The sequence below is a fragment of the Phaethon aethereus genome (assembly GCF_964289735.1).
Source record: "Phaethon aethereus genome assembly, chromosome: 2".
Taxonomy (NCBI): Eukaryota; Metazoa; Chordata; class Aves; order Phaethontiformes; family Phaethontidae; genus Phaethon; species Phaethon aethereus.
Window position 1 is genome coordinate 28,768,337 of NC_138582.1, and position 17,118 is coordinate 28,785,454.

Genomic DNA, 17,118 nt, shown 5'->3' on the forward strand with positions numbered 1-17,118 from the left:
GTTTATTCTGTTTTTAAAATGTGTGTGCATGTCATTTACAATCAGGGTATGGAGGAAAACTTGGGTTTTTTTTTTAATCTTGCAGTGCAAATATCATAACTGCATTGCTTTATGTGGAAACTTAGTATGTAGTATAAATATGGTTTAAACAAGCATTCATAAAATGAAATACATCATCCATGTCAGTAGTCTCAGAATTTGCCGGAATTTTCGTTGTTGCTTTTGACTACAGCTTTCAAGTCTTTCCTACCTTCCCAATTTAAGAAAGAAAACCAGGGAATCAAACCAGAACTTTTTTCCTAGCTTTAGCTCAACTGCTGTAATTCAGATAGTAGCCATTTAAAATTTGTTTCTAGACATGAATGGGTTCATAGAATCATGAAGGTTGGAAAAGACCTTTAACATCATCAAGTCCAACCATCAGCCCAACACCATCATGTCCCCTGCACCATGTCCTCAAGCGCCACGTCCACACGTTTTTTGAATACTTCCAGTGATGGTGACTCCACCACCTCCCTGGGCAGCCTGTTCCAATGCTTGATAACTCTGTTGGTGAAGAAATTTTACTAATATCTAGTCTAAACTTCCCCTGGCGCAACTTGAGGCCATTTCCTCTTGTTCTGTTGCTAGTTACTTGGGAGAAGAGACCAACACCCACCTCACCACAACCCCTTTTCAGGTAGTTGTAGAGAGCAAGACCGGCTGTGTTGGGTAACTGTTACTTGAGTATAGTAAAAGTTCAATGTTCAGGTTTGAAAGATTATAACATAGTAAATAGATGATTTTTTTTTCTATAATGCAAAGGCCAGTTAAAGTGGGGAGTGATACTGGATCATACTTTAAATAGCCTAACTTCTTTTTTCCTAATCCATATTGGAATTGGATAATAGTCTTTATAGTTTTAACTCTTGAAGTCACAGTAGTTTCCTTTGAATCTTTTTCATTACAACATTTCTTCTTTTGTCTTGTAAAGTCTCTTCAAGAAAACAATTTCAGTACCATTATGATTGTGTTGATTGTTGTTTCTGCTATTTTTTTTCTCTAAAAGAAGCTGAAGTTTCTTTAGATCATGGAATCTTCCAGTTGACAAAGGAAATGGGCTTGGGATTAAGATATCACAAATTAATATATTACAACTACTGGTTTTCTTGTAGTGGGACATTTGTCAGCAGAGCACCACCTTAGCAGTTTTTGGTGCTTCTATAGCAGCCAAACTGAGTGAGAAGATGCAAAACTGTATTAATTTAATGAAAATAGATCTTAAAAATCCATTATGCAAGTTTATGTAGATATATAAAAGGAACTCCTGTGCAGCCAGCAGACTGAGTACACTAAAGGGTACATTAATGTTAATTAGTTAAAACCCCATTGAATTAAATAATTGTTAGAAAATACTGGCACTTCCATCATGTGCCCCCATCTCCTTTTTCCAAGTCTAGAGACATACATACAGGAAAAAAAATCTTTTTTGTGAAGAAGCTAGGGTAGCTCGATTGGAAGGAGAAATTAAATGTCTGATTCTGTCTATGCAAATTTTATCCAGCATATTCAGTAATCTAAGAAAACTTCTCTTAGGCCTTTCTTCTTTTTCCGGTGGAGATACTAAAAAATAGTATATCCTCTTGTCAAATGCAACTGAGTGGTAGATGATAGACTGCTTTTCTCACTTAACGTCCATATGTGAAATTGAATGCACTGTATTGATTTCTGCTGCTTTTTTAAAGTTTGATGCTTCAAAATGTTAAAGGAAACAAAAAAGTTTATTGGTAAATCCCTTCAGCCAGCACGACCTGTGCATCATCTGTCTTCTAAACAAGGTGAGTAGCATGACAAAGATACAGTTCACTTTACCAAAGCTTCAGCTGCTTTTAAGGAAATAACAAGGATGTGTAAGGAGACTTGGAACTTTTTTTTTTTTAATAACTTTGTTCAAACTACAATGATGTATCAATATTTTGCTATGTGTTATCTTACTACATCATCTCTTGTGATAAGATCTGAATTTAGACTACATTAGTGTTATGCAGAATTCTCTTTGGTGGTGGTGTTGGAGCTTGGCATCTGAAATTCTCACTTCAGAAAGCTGGATCAGGCTTCTCTATTAAATTTGGATTTCTTGGGTTAGTTGACTCCTGCTACCGAAAACATAAAATACACATAACTTAACAAATAGATCATTGTTTAAGTTTCATTGCAGGTACAATCTACTGCAATGTATCGTTCTTATCTAGCCTTCATACAGGTTTAAAACAAACCAAAAAAGGCCTAAGAAAAAAATAATACAGTATTTATGTCAGGTGTGTATATTTTGGCTTTGTGTTTAAATCTGTGTGCCTTCTAGATACTGTAGTGTTGCAGATATTATTATTGTTAAGTTAGAAATTTTTGGTGGCCAGTGAAGCAGTGACAGGAGTGGTGATGTGGACAGAAGCTAAGTGGCATGATAAATTTTTACTTTCTTTAAAATTAATGGAAGAAATAGAAAAAAGGTCCTATGGTGATAGAGCTTTTAAGTTGTGAATAGATGCCCATGTAATCTCTTAGCAGTTGGATTTCAGTAATGTTCTAGTGGTAAGTATCACAAAATAAAAATGTGGACTCTTATTTAAAATATTTTTTTTCTTAATGCTTTCTCTTATCTTTACCAGCATCAGCCATTGCTTTAAACTTTCAGACTGAATTACCTAGCAACACTGAAGTATGTTTGCAGAGTAAGGTTGACTGGGTGAGTACTGAGTAAATAGTAGATGACAAAGTTGATGGAGTGTGTTCTAGAGTGCTATAAATTGGACGTCAGCTGATCTTGTATGTTACCAAATGAAAAGTAAACTGTATTTCCAGCTAGGAATGTCTTTGAATCCATGTTTTATAAACCAGTAGTGTTAGAAGTGTTAAAAAGAAGTATGAGTTTCAGGAATGCCTTTCCCTGATATTTGCATGCAGTTGTAGCTGAAAAATATGTCTCATGAATTACTTGTTTAATAGTCTTATGAAAGTCTATGTGGCGTTTCTTCATTGAGTTTAAGACAGCTATTTTAAAGTACACTTATTCAGTCTTCATAACATAATTTTGTGGAATATATAAAAAATGTTTAACTCTTTCCTCCCTGTTTTAGCTATCTGAAATGACTGAAGTGAAGATCTTAACTCAAACTATGATGTCCTGTCAACCAAAACAGCATGAATCAGAAGCAAAAAAAGGTAAAATATTGCATGGAGATCTGTGTCAGAATTGTATTTTCTGGATGGAAGACAGCTGAACTTTGAAGAGATCTGGGCTGCATGTTGTTTTTTCTCATTAGCCAGTGCTTTGAGAGTTTGGCTTCCCTCTGTACCACAACTTGAGAGCAATATGAATTTTCCTGTTTATCACATAACACTCTAGAGAAAATGTAAAACTTGACCATAACTGAGTGGGAAGCCTCCACTGGTAGACTTGCTTGCATATAAGTGTATACCAAGTAAAAACAAATCCCGAGCATAAAAAAATCTCTTCACACAAAATCCAGTTTTTGTATAAATTGCTTCTCTGTGTAGAAGTACAGGTTTGAGTTGCATCTTTTAGGCTGTTGCAGGGGTCAGTCATTGCATACAATCTTTAAGACTATTGCATGCAACCAATTTAAGAATTTAGTAGTTTGGCTTTCTTTCCCTACTCTTACTACAGTGCTTCTGAAACGCTAATTTTCTGGTGGTTAGAAATCACTTAATTTCTTTTACCGTTAGTCCTGGACAGTTTGTCCTTACAAGCAAACCTTGTAAGGTTTGCTCCTTATGCTTTTCGTTTTGTACTGCCTGTAACTCAGTACTCATAAAACATAATTGTGTTTTTGTCATGGTTTGGTATTTTAGACAAGTCAAACATTTACCCTTTTTTTTTCATTAAGGGATTATCTCAAATTCCAAATGTATTCTCACAGTCGTCCACTGAACTGCTTCCTGCCTAATTCTTCATTCTTAAACATGTCACAGGAACTGCAACGTTGATCCAGGTTAGGTCATTAGTTCACTGAGACAATATTTTCTGTTACTGTCTTCTTGTAATGAGGCATCTTAAATCTTCATCTGTAATCTCCAGTCCTTAAGTAATCTCTGGAGACTTGTTTCTTCTGTTGCTCTTAATATTAAGAATTGAAAGAATTTTGTTAACTTTTATTGAGCCTTTCATATTTTTCATCAGTCTGAGGTTACCGTCACCCAGATTCTTGAGCAGTAATTCTACACTGTGGTGTGTTACTGACTTGAAAGTAAGTCTTCTGTGTGTCCCCTTTCAGGCTCAGGTTTGTTTCTTTTATTCTTGATCTAAATAGAATAATGTTCTGTTCTTTGGATGTAGCTTGGTGTTAGGCTTGTCAAGTTCTGTCTGTTTGGTGGTGGCTTTCTGATCCTTTCTCATTGATTCTGCTTGTGGTGTGTAGAGACTATTGTGTTCTAGGAGATCTTAAATGGCTTCTCATCGGATCCTGGTCTCTTGTATAGCCATCACTTTGGATCTTTTTTAGAGGTTAATTGCTCGGTGATGCCTTCGTGGCTCTACTCCACATTTGTCCATAATGTCAAACTTACTCCAGCACTTGTTTTCAAAGGGCTTTTGTTTGCTGATTATTGTAATCCTTTCTTTCAGAGGGATGCAACTTTAGAGGTCCTGAGAGGTCCTGTTGTTCAGCTACTACCTACAAAGAAGTACTTTTTTTTTTTTTTTTTCCTTTCTTCCATTGCACTGTGAAATTTCCACTGGAACTCCATTTTTATCTCCAGCTGTACCTTAAGTTATAGACAATTCCATTTGGTACCGGTTCAGTGGTAGTATGCTTTCCATTATCTGTCCCTACCCTTCTTAAGTGCTTTTTCCTGCTATCACAGTCCCTTTCTTGCTTTCTCTTAGAATCATAGAATCATAAAATTACTTGGGTTGGAAGGTACTTCCAAAGGTCATCTTGCCTAGATCATAGAATCATAGAATAGTTTGGGTTGGAAGGTACCATCAAGGGTCATCTAGTACAAACCCCCTGCAGTGAGCAGGAACATCTTCAACTAGATCAGGTTGCTCAGAGCCCCGTCCAACCTGACCTGGAATGTTTCCGGGGAGGGGGCAGCTACCACCTCACTGGGCAACCTGTTCCAGTGGTTTACCACTGTCATTGTGAAAAATTCCTTCCTATATCAAGTCAAAATCTGACCTCTTTTAGTTTAAAGCCATTACCCCTTGTCCTGTTGCAACAGGCACTGACAAAAAGTCTGTCCCCATCTTTCTTATAAGGCCCTTAGGTACTGGAAGGCTGTAGTAAGATCTCCCCAGTGCCTTCTCTTCTCCAGGCTGAACCCCAGCTCTGTGACCCTTTCTTCACAGGAGAGGTGTTCCATGCCTCTGATCATTTTGATGTCCCTCTCCCATTTCTGGACCCTCTCCCAACAGGTCCATGTCTTTCCTGTGCTGAAAGCTACAGAGCTGGACGCAGTACTCCAGATGGGGTCTCACCACAGTGAACTAGAGGGGCAGAAACGCCTCCTTCAACCTGCTGGCCACACTGCTTTTGATGCAGCCCAGGGTGCAGTTGGCCTCCGGGGCTGCGAGTACCCATTGCCAGCTCATGTCCAGCTTTTCATCCACCAGTACTCCCAAGTCCTTCCTGGCAGGGCTGCTCTTGATCCCTTCATCCCCCAGCTTGTACTGATACCGGGAGTTTCCCTGACCCAGGTGGAGAACCCTGCACTTGGCCTTGTTGAACCTCATGAGGTTCACAAGGGCCCATTCCTTGAGCTTGTCCAGGTCCCTTTGGATGGCATCCAGTCCCTCAGGCATGTCACAGCTTGGAGTCATCTGCAGACTTGCTGAGGTACACTTGATCCTGCTGTGTGTCATTGATGAAGATATTAAACATTACTGGTCCCAGTTCAGACCCCTGAGGGACACCACTCGTCACCAGTCTCCATCTGGACATTGAGCTGTTGACCACTACCCTCTGGATGTGAACATCCAAACAATTCCTTATTCACTGAACAGTCTAGCCATCAAATCCGTATTTTTCCAATTTTGAGAGAAAAATGTTGTGGGGGACTGTGTCAAAGCCTTACAGAAGTAGTCATCTTCATGTGTTTTTAAACAAGGGGGAAAAAAACCAAGCCATAAGTTTTCAAGTATGGTCATGTTCTTTAAACTATTCTTTCTAAAGTTATCTTCATGCCCTTGCATAGGTTCATCAGTTATTACAATCACTTGTGGTCAAGGGCAGGAAAAAAATCCCATTCATAGTTGACTTTGTGGCCTCTCTAGTCAACAGCTTACAGCCTGAGCAGCAAAAACGGTAGTCAGTCAAGTGACTGTGTAACAATCTTACAGGAGGTCCATTATTCCTAAAGGAACAAACTTTGTCATCAAGGACCAGCAACAAAGTTTGTCCTTTCTTTGCCTAATTCCTTTCCTCTTGTTTCTGCTCTTGTTTAAGAATATCAGCTTAAAATAAGACATGGGTAGACATAGCTGAGGCTGTCCTAGAGGAGAGATGCTACGGTAGAGATAGGTACAAACTGAAATGATAACATACACATTCTAAGCAGAGCCCCTGACTCCTGTTGATTCAGTGTAAAACCCTCAAAAACAATTTCATTGGTATTAATCAGTTTTCCAGTTTACATGCAGCAGATCTCATAATTACTTTTACCTGTTGAACGACATCAACTTGAGAGCTCCAAGAAAAGAGACACTCAGTTTTTGTTATCTGTCACGTAGAAACATGTGCCACTTTGGTATGAGCTATAAACAGATTTTCTTCTAGGGTTTCAAGACCAGTTTGTGGTGTGTCTGTTAATTAGAACAAGATATAGGGAGCCTGTCTGTAGTGTAAGGCTGGGTGTACCTTTTTGTGTTCTTTCCTATTAAAACAACAAAGCCTTATTAGCTTTGAATAGTCCTCAATATTTAGTAAGTCAATTAGATAGAGTGAAATGCACTGTAATTTACTACAAATTGTCCTGGTCAGAGTTAAATTACTGCTGGTTTTAATACTGATTTTTATATTCCACATGCAGCATTTCCACCCTTCTGCAACAGACAAAAACAGTTCTCCGAATTCCCAACCTTAATGCCTTAAGTAACAATGTTGAACTTAATGATTTTGTATATTCACAGAAAGGATCAAATACAGCAGAGATTTCCTTCTGAAACTTTCAAGTGTTTCCCTCTCTCAGAAGAAGCCAGAGTTTCTTCCTGATCATCCAATTGTACTTGAAAAGCCAGTAAGTGCATTTTTCGTATTAAGTGAAGTTTCAAAAACAGTCATGGAGACTTTGACACCCTATTTGATAGGAAACATTTTTCTTCAGACTAGTCTGCCAAATAGATAAAATCTTCAAAAGACGTATTCTGCAGTTCAGCTCTGTTACTTTTGTACATAACTTCCTCAGTCGGTGTTTGGCATGAAATTTTAATATGAAATCATATTAAAGGTTTCTACTATGAAATCACAGTACATAGCTTTAGTATTCGATGTGAATTCCATCTCTTGTCTTTTCCAAATAAAAGAGAACAATCTTGATAGATTTCTGGCTTGGTGAAAGTCTGATTCCAGTTTTTAAGTTGTCCATGCATCAGTGTCCACTACGAAACTATTAATGAGCTTCTCCTATCTTGGAGAAGTATGTCCAGATGACTGCTGTGTTGGCCACAGTTTGAGGCAGTTTTAAACTTTTTATATTTCTATTCTTTGGAGAACAAAGTTAAACTAATATATGACAGTAATCAACCTTCCATGATCTTACTTTTTACACCTTTCTGTTATATTTGTCCTCAAGATTTACTTGATTTGAAAACTTTACTTGTTTGAAAACCTGCCTGCAGATAGGAAAATTTCAACTCTTGAATTTCCCAACTTTTTCCCCCCTCTTCCTGTTGCTTGAGTTTCTAAGGGGGGCAAATTTTGATAATATACACACTTTCACATCATTAATGTTCATAGGTAAGGGATGGCCCCCGCAGAAATGGAATCAGTGGACAAATGAGCTCTAAAATTGGTCATGACATGGCTAAATTGCAAATAATTTGGGTGGAGGGAAAGAAGTATAGTGAAAACTGGTGCAAGCCAAGATGCATTGGATGTGTTTTAAGAGGTTGTTTTGGGTCTGAAGAATCTATGTCTGTAGGATGATGTCATAAATGTATCCAGTTATATATAGTCTTGTCTTTAGAAATAAGAGTATCTCATTGTTTGTGAGGCCTGCTCTTAAAGTCTTTCCTCTGCTTTGCGTTAGTCATATGCCCGCCTGCATATGCTAGTTTATCGTACAAATAAAAAAGCTTTTTAGAGATAAAAAGAGTTTTCTGATTCTATTCAGCTGCAAAAGGGGATGGGTAAATTACAAACCCTTACTAGTCAGGATGTTGTGTAAGAGTAGGATAAAGTGTATCACTTAGCTATCGTTATTGGTGTCTTAAGCACAAAGTATGGATGGTTGAGTTGGAAGCTAAAAGAAAAAAATAATACTGTTCTCGTTAAAAGAAAGCAAAAGTGGTGAATTTGCTGTGTGATCTTGGAGACAGTTTTGAAAAGGGTATTGCGACTGCACTGGTCTCATTAGTATATACAGGTGATATTATTAGCTTTCCAGTCATACTTCAGAAGTTAGTTCCACATTGTAAGTATGAAACTTGGTCAGTGATGGTCTGTATTTTTTTTCTGAGGTGACTAGAATAAATGTTCTGATGTTAATATAGGATAAAACTATCCACTGTTGTATTCTGGTTTTTAATTTTAGTATAGACACTGAATTTTTTAGTAATTTGGGCTTTTGTTGGAGGCATATTAATATGAGTTAAACATACATGTTCTTTGGATGTGCACTGTCTTACTGTGTCACTTTCTATAAGAAGATTGAAGCCCTTGCAGATGTTAAGTTTGTCTTTATGGGAATCCAAATATAAGAATCTGTGAATAGAATAGAAGCTGAATCTTACCCAGGAATGCCTTAGACTTGACTTGGCCTGTCAACTAATGGATCTTACTTTCAGGTTTCATATACTAGTGTGACAAAATATGTGTTGAATTTCAAGAATGAGGAGTGACAAAACACATTTCAAAATTAGAAGGATAAAAACCAATAACTGCAAACATTTTATGGGTTAAAGACCTGCCTTATTTTACCTTCTGAGTTAGCTGCATCTCTTGGAAAACATCACTAGTGAGACTTTTCGTGAAATACAGGACTGATAAGTCAACATGGAAATAGGAGAGGCCTCTGTCTGTTCAGAATGCAGGGATCGTTGGTTAGCTCCTCTTAAACTCTATCCTGGATAAAAAAGTTGCTTATTTGGTGTCACTGTTTTATCTCAAATGAGAATAGTCTGAGCCAAATATCCCATGAAAAGATTGAGCCTGTTAACGGATTTTTCTTAATAATTCTTAATAATACATAGATTGGAGGAAAAGTATTTCACAATTCTTGACCATGTATTCTCAGAAGGCACCTGGAATCAAATAAAAAGTGAAGATAAATTAAAAACTAATTTATCCAGAAAAGGCAGTGATTTTGGCTCTTTGTGGTGCAATACAGTGTCATCAGTCTGTCATGTTAAATTGCCTGCTATGTGTGGCACCTTGATTATTGACACTGGATGTCAGAGTTTGAGCATTCCATGCTGAAGTAGAGGACAAGTTGATTGATAGTGGAAGGCCTATAGGACGAGTACAAACATCTTTACTTTTGATGCAAACAGCATTTTCCAGGTGCTGTTTCATTCTAATCTGTTTAGTGATGAGACAATTATAATCTACAGCATTGTTTTGGGTTTGGGTTTTACTTTTGCTTGTTTGTTTTTCTTTCCTTCCTAAGCGTGTTTTTGGTAGCTTTTAATGAATTTTCCCAGAATCATCTAGTTTGGAAGGGACCTCTTGAGATCACCTGGTCCAGCCCCACTGCTCAAGCAGAGTCAACTTAGAGCAGGCTGCCTGTGATCATGTTTGGTTAGGTTTTGAGTATCTCCACAGGCAGAGACTTTACAACCTCTCTGTGGAGAGATTGCACAACCTGTTGCAGTGCTCGGTCACCCTCACAGTGAACAAACAATTGGTTTGGGGAGGCTGTGAAAGCTAAGTCTCTTTCATCAGATCTTACTGGATGGTCCCATCTGTTAAAAAGAAAAAAGAAATCAAAAATATTCCTCATAGCCTTTGTGGTTTCTAGAAGAGTGGGAGAGATACAGACTAATGTTAAGGGTATCCTATAGCAGAGCTGATATGATAATGAGTAGTTATCTCAATGTTGCATTTCCTGAAATCTCTAAGGTAGGTGCTGAGGTGGATTGCTATGTTTGTGGTGTCCTGATAACAGGTCATCTAAAGACAGTACTTTTTTGGTAGAGCAGTACCAGAAATGATAGTAGAATGTTAGTATCCTGATGATAGCATTATTCAGGACTCGTTTTCAGTGGAGTATGCAAAACCACGTAGTTTACTTACATTGAACAGTAAGTAGTGTTCAATTGTTCCATTATCCATCCTCTTTCCTCTGCACTTTAGTTCCTTCATGCAGCAGATTCTATGGTTACATGGGAAAATTCCCGTGTGTTGACTCATCCCGTGTCATGCGTTTTTCTGTATAGAAATCAGAGGGGTCGGTAAGATGAACGTGTAAATTAAATGAATGATGGGGCAGAAGGAGGCCTCCAGATAAATTTCTCATGATGAACAGACAATCTTACAACATGTCAGTGAGCTTGTCTTTAGGAGCAGGTGGTTGTTAACAGTTTGCCACTGAATTGGGTATTCAGGCGATTCTTACCCATGTTAAGACTTCCGTACTTCTGAATTTTTGAAGTCACTGCTGAAGTATATGCCCATCTATGAGTGAAACCTGTATTTTCAGATGGAGAAAAGATGGCTTCCTAGAGTGACTTGTACAAGGGAGATGCTGTTGTTACAGTTAGTGGGGTGTGGATTGCAGGTTGCATTTATCCCAAAAGACACTGGGGGTTTTTTTGAGATGTGGGGATCAGGGCTGCCTATACATAGCTCAGCATTTGAACTGAAGTGATGCTACTGCCATGAAGAGATCAGATTAAGTCTCCATGATTAATGAAAGTAGAACTTTCATTAATTAAAAAAAAAAATCACATTGTTAAACGTTGTCATGAATGAATGGTTTAGACTGCTTAAAGAATCACCGCCAAAGATATTAGCAGGCAAATGATTTTAATATGAATCTGCAAAAAGTGGAGATTAATATAGAATATATTAATAGAATATATTCGATGGCAAGGTCCACTCTATTACTTATGGAAAAACATGCAGATAGAAATTGAATCAGAATTGAGTTGGAATTATTTGTATATGGAGTAGAAAAGGGTTATAAACAGACCCGTGAAAACCTGTTTCAAATGACCTCTTATAACTGCAGTAATTTGAGGGTTTGTTTGTCTTACAGGAAAAAAGCAACCCTTTTATTGACATATGCAAGAAGTGACAGGTTGTTTGGAAGATGAGAAATCCATCAACGAAGGAGCTACATATGATGTAGATCTTTAAGATTTTTTGAAGGTACTTGGGTGCCTACAGATGAAAGTAGGACCCAATGAAACTTATGGAAATGCCTGTTTCTTCCTGTAATTGCCTGAATGCTTTAGAAGTCAAACCTGTAATTTTTAATGCCTGAGATGGTAATGCAATTACAGTGAAAATAAATAATTTTACATTTTGCTGTGACGGAGTTTTGTCCTTGAATTTTCTGTGTTTATGTAGCCATGTAGTTTGTCTGACCATAAATTATAAACCAATAGTTGACTGGGGTTTCTTGCTTGCTCCCACCTCCCTTCTTCAGCAGTAACAATGGAACAACAAATACTGGCAGTGTGAAATCTCAGATGTCTTAGGGTATGTACTCCTCTAGCTTAATTTTTTTTTTTGCCAAAACTTCACTCACTTGCTTTCTTTATTTGAAATCTCCATCTTGACACAAGAGTTTCCTTAACGTTTAGCGGATGCATACCTTCTTTCAAGGCATGAAATCCTTGTTACTAGCAGTTTCACTAAAATGAGAAATCTTGTCTCATTGTGGATCAGAACAAGAGAACTGTCTACACATTGCATTCCTTGAAGTTTGTTATAAATAATTGTCCCATGTTTTTGTCTTTGAAAAGTAGAAGTAATGGGCAAAATTGAGGAGGAAGACCGATTTTAATCATGTCTATATGGGTAAATATACCAGTACATAGTTAATTCTATAACTTTTTTTCTTTAATTAGTGTCATATTTAATAGTGAAGTGGAAAGCCGTAGAGTATTTCCTGGAAGCACCCTTCAGTTTACAAACATCAACAATAGTTATTTTGTATGAATATAATTACCTTCAAAACCTGCATTCAGACCTGCACTGATGTAATCTGGGCACTGAAGACAATTTTTTAACCTCTGCCACAAACGATAATGGAAACTAAGTGAGAATGTGTTGAGAAGTAATCACAGTAGTGCAGAAAACTTCGAAGTTGCATTTGATAGACACTAGATTTCTTTCCCTGAAATATGCAAATAAGCTTATTTTAATTCAGTTTCTGTTATATTTAGCAGCAGTTAGCCAATTAAAATAAACTTCCAAGTATATTCTATTTGTATATTATTTACAGGTAATGTTACAAAGAACTGAAATATTGTTTGCTTTTTAATCACTGGGAGATTTTTAGAGTGAGTTATATCAATCTTTTTCCCCAGTGTGTGCTGAAGGCAATTTCTGTGTGTAGCTGTCAACTCTTAAATGAAACTTCTCAAACTTGTTATCGTGTATGGTTCATCAAAGTGTTTGCTAGCAAATATAGAACGGAGAATAACTGTTAGAAGGACGTATGACCTGCTAGAACTTTTCCCCCCTCCAGCACCTAATTGACAGGAAGTTCTAAAGCAGGTTATTTTAAGAATAATTTTAGTATCGTTTATCCAGTGAAAAGGAAAAATGTAAACCTCAGAGTGGTGTGTCAGTTTTCACTGAAGGATTTACCCTGCAGCAGTGTCACATGTCACTGTGTTTCCTTTGTCAGTACATCAGTAGCGACAAAAGAAAACAGAACATACACTAGACTGACATCTTGGCATAGGAAAAAAGCCAGCCAGATCTTCAGGAATATAAGTAGCTTTGCTTTTACTTTTTGCTAAAGACAAAGAAACCTTTAAACTTTCACTGTTCTGTTATTTATGAGCGTAGTACGGCTATTTGGGTGCCTTTTTAAAGAATTACCAGACCTGTAGCGGGACCATGTTAATATGGGAGAGCTTTGGACTTCAGTAGTAAAAATTACTAAAATTACTGTAAGAATTATTGTAAGAAGATTTAAATGTGAAATTTATCTCTAATATGAACGCCTAAATTCAGGTGTGTAGGCATCACTTTCTGACATCCACATTTGCGTAGAGAACCTAGGCTCCATTGATTTTATTGGCAAAGGGCTTGATTCAGTTGCCTAAAGGTAAGCATCTGGTGTCATCTGAGACATGTAGGATAGCTGCATGAGGCTGGCATAAGTGACACACAACCTATAGGTAACTCTTGTCCTTCTCAGCTGGGAGCTGGACACCAGCTGGGATACTCTAGAGCATCTCTCATGTGCTAGATGCCTTTGTTAAAGCAATTAATTTTGTCTCAGAACTCCATTGATACAATAGGAGCTAAGATGCCTTGGTCACATGCAGGTACTTAAATGTGATGCCTTTCTTAATCTTGAGCTCAATCCTGGTCATGGGTTCTGGAATATGGAACCATACTGTAATCAAGGTTACTTGTCTGTAGTCTAAATTCCCCACTTTTAATTACACAGGGTAATGTGTTGGTTGAGTTGAAATAAGAATAGATAAATTGTACAGTGAAGAAGATATTTTCTTGAATATGACTTGTAAGTTACTTTTTGGGTACTATTTGTAATGTTGGACTGCTAGATGAGTGGAGAGATTGGTCATTTAGCATGTAGAGCTTGTCAAGCTGTTATGGAGGTGTGAGGTTACAATAGCCACTTGCATTTCATTCTTGGGCTGGAGGACACACCTACTGCTCAGCTGCAGGGGACAACAGCAGGGTTTCTTAGGGAAGAAAGTATTTCTACTTCCAGGTTTATGGCTATGTTTGCTCTTAACAGTGATTCCTCTAATGACTTTTCAGTGAGCTGCCAGTGGTCTAATGGAAATATTTTCCAGGTGTTCAGGACATAGATTTCAAAGCAAATCGGTTGTTAAATGTTAAGTCTATGGATCCAAAGTGGCTTGGCAGGCTGGCAGATATGTTTCCTCTTGCGAGGGTACGGGCTAGAAGCTGTGAAGAGAAAATGGTACTGCCTTGTCTTGTTATGGGAAGAAAATTTCCTGTCTGAGTGAAGTTCTGTATTAACACAGAAAGTTGTCCCTATGTTTATTCTCCTAATTAATGACTTACAGCTTCTTTGAAGCATAAAACATGCATGAAGAAGTGTGTTCATGTTCATACCTGTTTATTCTGTAAAAGGAGAAAACAGCAGCATTAAGTAACAATTGTTTTATTAACGTAAGACTAAAACTTTTCACAAATACTGTCATACCAATCAAGATGCACTTCTCTGTGACAGTTTGGACTGAATATACACAATAAACAGTTTAGCATAGTTGTCTTGTTTCAGCTTTTAGAATGCATCATTCCACTGAACTAGTCACAAGAAGAGACTGTAATGTGCAGTTTTCCATGATGGAAAAGATCATATCCATAATTACAAAGAGCATCACATCATAAGTTCATAACTCAGCACACCTGTACACTGCTATATGAATGTTATTGTAATGAAAAACAATGCAATGTTAACATTACTTGGAACAACACCTTCTAGTTGTTACTGAGAACCCACCACGGTGCTGAAAGAGAGGAGAATTAATTTATTTGTTAACATAAGCAGTATTTCTTTTTCTACCTTTTGTAAAAATCCTAAATAAAATAGCTATAACATATATAAAGAAATGTTCATTTATATAAGCAGCTAATACTACTTTACTTTAAAGCTGCATACTTTCAAGGACAAAACCATTCCGGGCAGGGGAAGAATACTTAAAATACTAGGAGAGCTGAGTATAACTGGGGGTGGGGGAGTGGCTTTAGCACAAGAATTTATATCTCCTTTTTTATAACATTCAAAGAAACATTAAAGTGTAATAGGGGCGGCTGCATAGAATTAAGCGTCCGTATCCCAGAGAGCAAACCACATAAATCCTCACTCCTGTTCTGCTGCCTGTGTCATTTTTTTAGCTGAGCACTGTCCCCCCTGGGTGATTGTGCTGCCTTTAATGACTTTCTTTCCTAGCGATGTTATTCAAACCTGGTGCTGTTCTTTTTACACAACTCTAGGAATTAAGAGCACTTTGCCCCAAAAGTAAGAGAATTGGTGGGCTTGTAAAATGTCATTCCCGTAAAAGATGATCTGTAAGCAGCAGATCATAGACAGGGCTGGAGTGAATCACATTTGTACCTCTGCCCCACGGTCCCTACCCTTTGCCCTTTTGAAACCAAACCTTATGCAGAGAAGAACCACAAAGTTTATGGGGAGAGACAGGAAGGAAGGAAAGGAACTGTGACTGTTTCTGAGATGCCATGTTCCCTTAGCAGAGGGGTGTTCTAGGCTCAGTATGTTTTGCACTACACAGTTGGGGTATTAAATTCCTTAATACAACTTACTTATGTGAATGTGTCCATAAGTCCTTCAATTTATGGCATTCTTCTGAAAAATGTTATTCTTGAAGAAGAATGTCGAGAAGATACTTAAGAATCTTACCTGAATTGGGGCTATGAAAGCCTACTAGTCTCTGACACATCAGTGGATTAATGAATTTTGTCAAAAAAAAAGCCAATTTAACAGCTTATTTCATGGATTGTAGTGTCATAAGTGTTCAACAGTTTTCCCCTAGCTTTTGTTTTCTTCACCAAAAGGTTCTCTAGTGTCCTCAAGTCCAAATCTTATATAAAAATTAGGCATTTGCTGAAGAGGTACTGAGTGATTCATGCCACCCTGGTAGATTGGCCTGAAGCAACTTGGTTGGTTAACAGGTGTGCAGGTGATTGTAGTAGGTTGGTAACTGATGGTAAATGAGTTTGCTTTAGGATAATATTGGATCTAACAGTCTTGAAAACCCTTGTCTTCTTGAAATCTCTTGTCTTCCTGAATCATTCTTGGCCACATAAGTGTATACTTATTAATTTTAATTAATTGGCAAAATAAAGACTCTTGGGTAGTAATCTTTGATTGAATCAGATTACAATTTAGAATTGCTTCAGTTCTTAGTTACCCGTGTGTAAAAAAAAAAAAAAAAAAAAAAAGTGTGGATGTGTCTGAGATAGGGTAAATTTGTTTTTAAAATAGAGCCTATCTATGTGCTAGTTGCAGACAGGTTGGGATTTTTTTCTAGATTGTACAGTGGTATCACTTTACAGTGTCTAAAATTCATTCATAAGGCATACTGGTAGGATTGCAGCCATCATTTTTTACTTCAAGAACATTTTCTGTCTTCCAGATACAAATATGATTTGTATAGATCAAGCATGGGAAGTACTTTCCACGAAAGAAAAGTTCAAATCTCTGCACAGATTTCTAAACTACAGATAATCTATAAAATTATAAAAATGACTGCGAATGCATTACTGCCCATCGCCCCCCCAGCAAGGGGTGCGCAGGGAGAAATGCTGTTTCTATGGTGACTGCCTGCCAGGATAAGACTGCCGCCAACTGAAATCCTTCTTAGCAGAGTCGATGCCTCAACGAGCATTTTGAATCCAATTTCAGTCACTTCTATATTTAGGCATTTAAAAAAATTGTTTACATTTTATTTTATGTTAATTATACTTTAGGTGTGAGTAAACCACCCCTGGGATGCTCCTGGCTCATATGCAGTCTAGCTCTTGGACACAAAGAAGTTTGGGAAAAGGACGCCTTGTTTCCTATAGCCAAGTTCGTCTTAAATCCAGCAATTTCCCAGTATGATACAAGATTTGCAGGGATTCTTGGTTCATTAAGTGCAATCTCCAGATACTGCAGGAATCCCTGGCGTATAACTGTGTGCTCAGATCAGGCTGATGAGGTCTGAAAATGCCTTGGCTGGTTTCTTTTAAGGAGAAACCCCAGGTACAAGATTATGTA

The 17,118-nt window shown here is 37.6% G+C and overlaps 2 protein-coding genes across 2 annotated transcripts in view; one reads left to right on the forward strand and one right to left on the reverse strand.

Moving 5' to 3' along the window:
- Positions 1 to 1,658: 1,658 nt before the first annotated feature.
- On the forward strand, positions 1,659 to 11,454 carry LOC309402919 (uncharacterized protein C8orf88; the record flags this gene model as incomplete). The annotated part of the gene is made up of 5 exons (XM_081996887.1): positions 1,659 to 1,817; positions 2,649 to 2,725; positions 3,117 to 3,201; positions 7,130 to 7,236; positions 11,416 to 11,454. The coding sequence occupies exons 1-5, from the start codon at positions 1,739 to 1,741 to the stop codon at positions 11,452 to 11,454; spliced, it is 387 nt and encodes a 128-aa protein (XP_081853013.1). The 5' UTR covers positions 1,659 to 1,738.
- A 3,000-nt stretch (positions 11,455 to 14,454) lies between these two features.
- Positions 14,455 to 17,118, reverse strand: part of NECAB1 (N-terminal EF-hand calcium binding protein 1) — a gene marked incomplete at its 3' end in the record, with an annotated part of 89,088 nt that continues 86,424 nt past the window's right edge. Inside the window, exon 13 of the mRNA XM_082015077.1 lies at positions 14,455 to 14,459. Coding sequence (XP_081871203.1) covers positions 14,455 to 14,459 — 5 coding nt within the window. The remainder of the gene's footprint in view (positions 14,460 to 17,118) is intronic.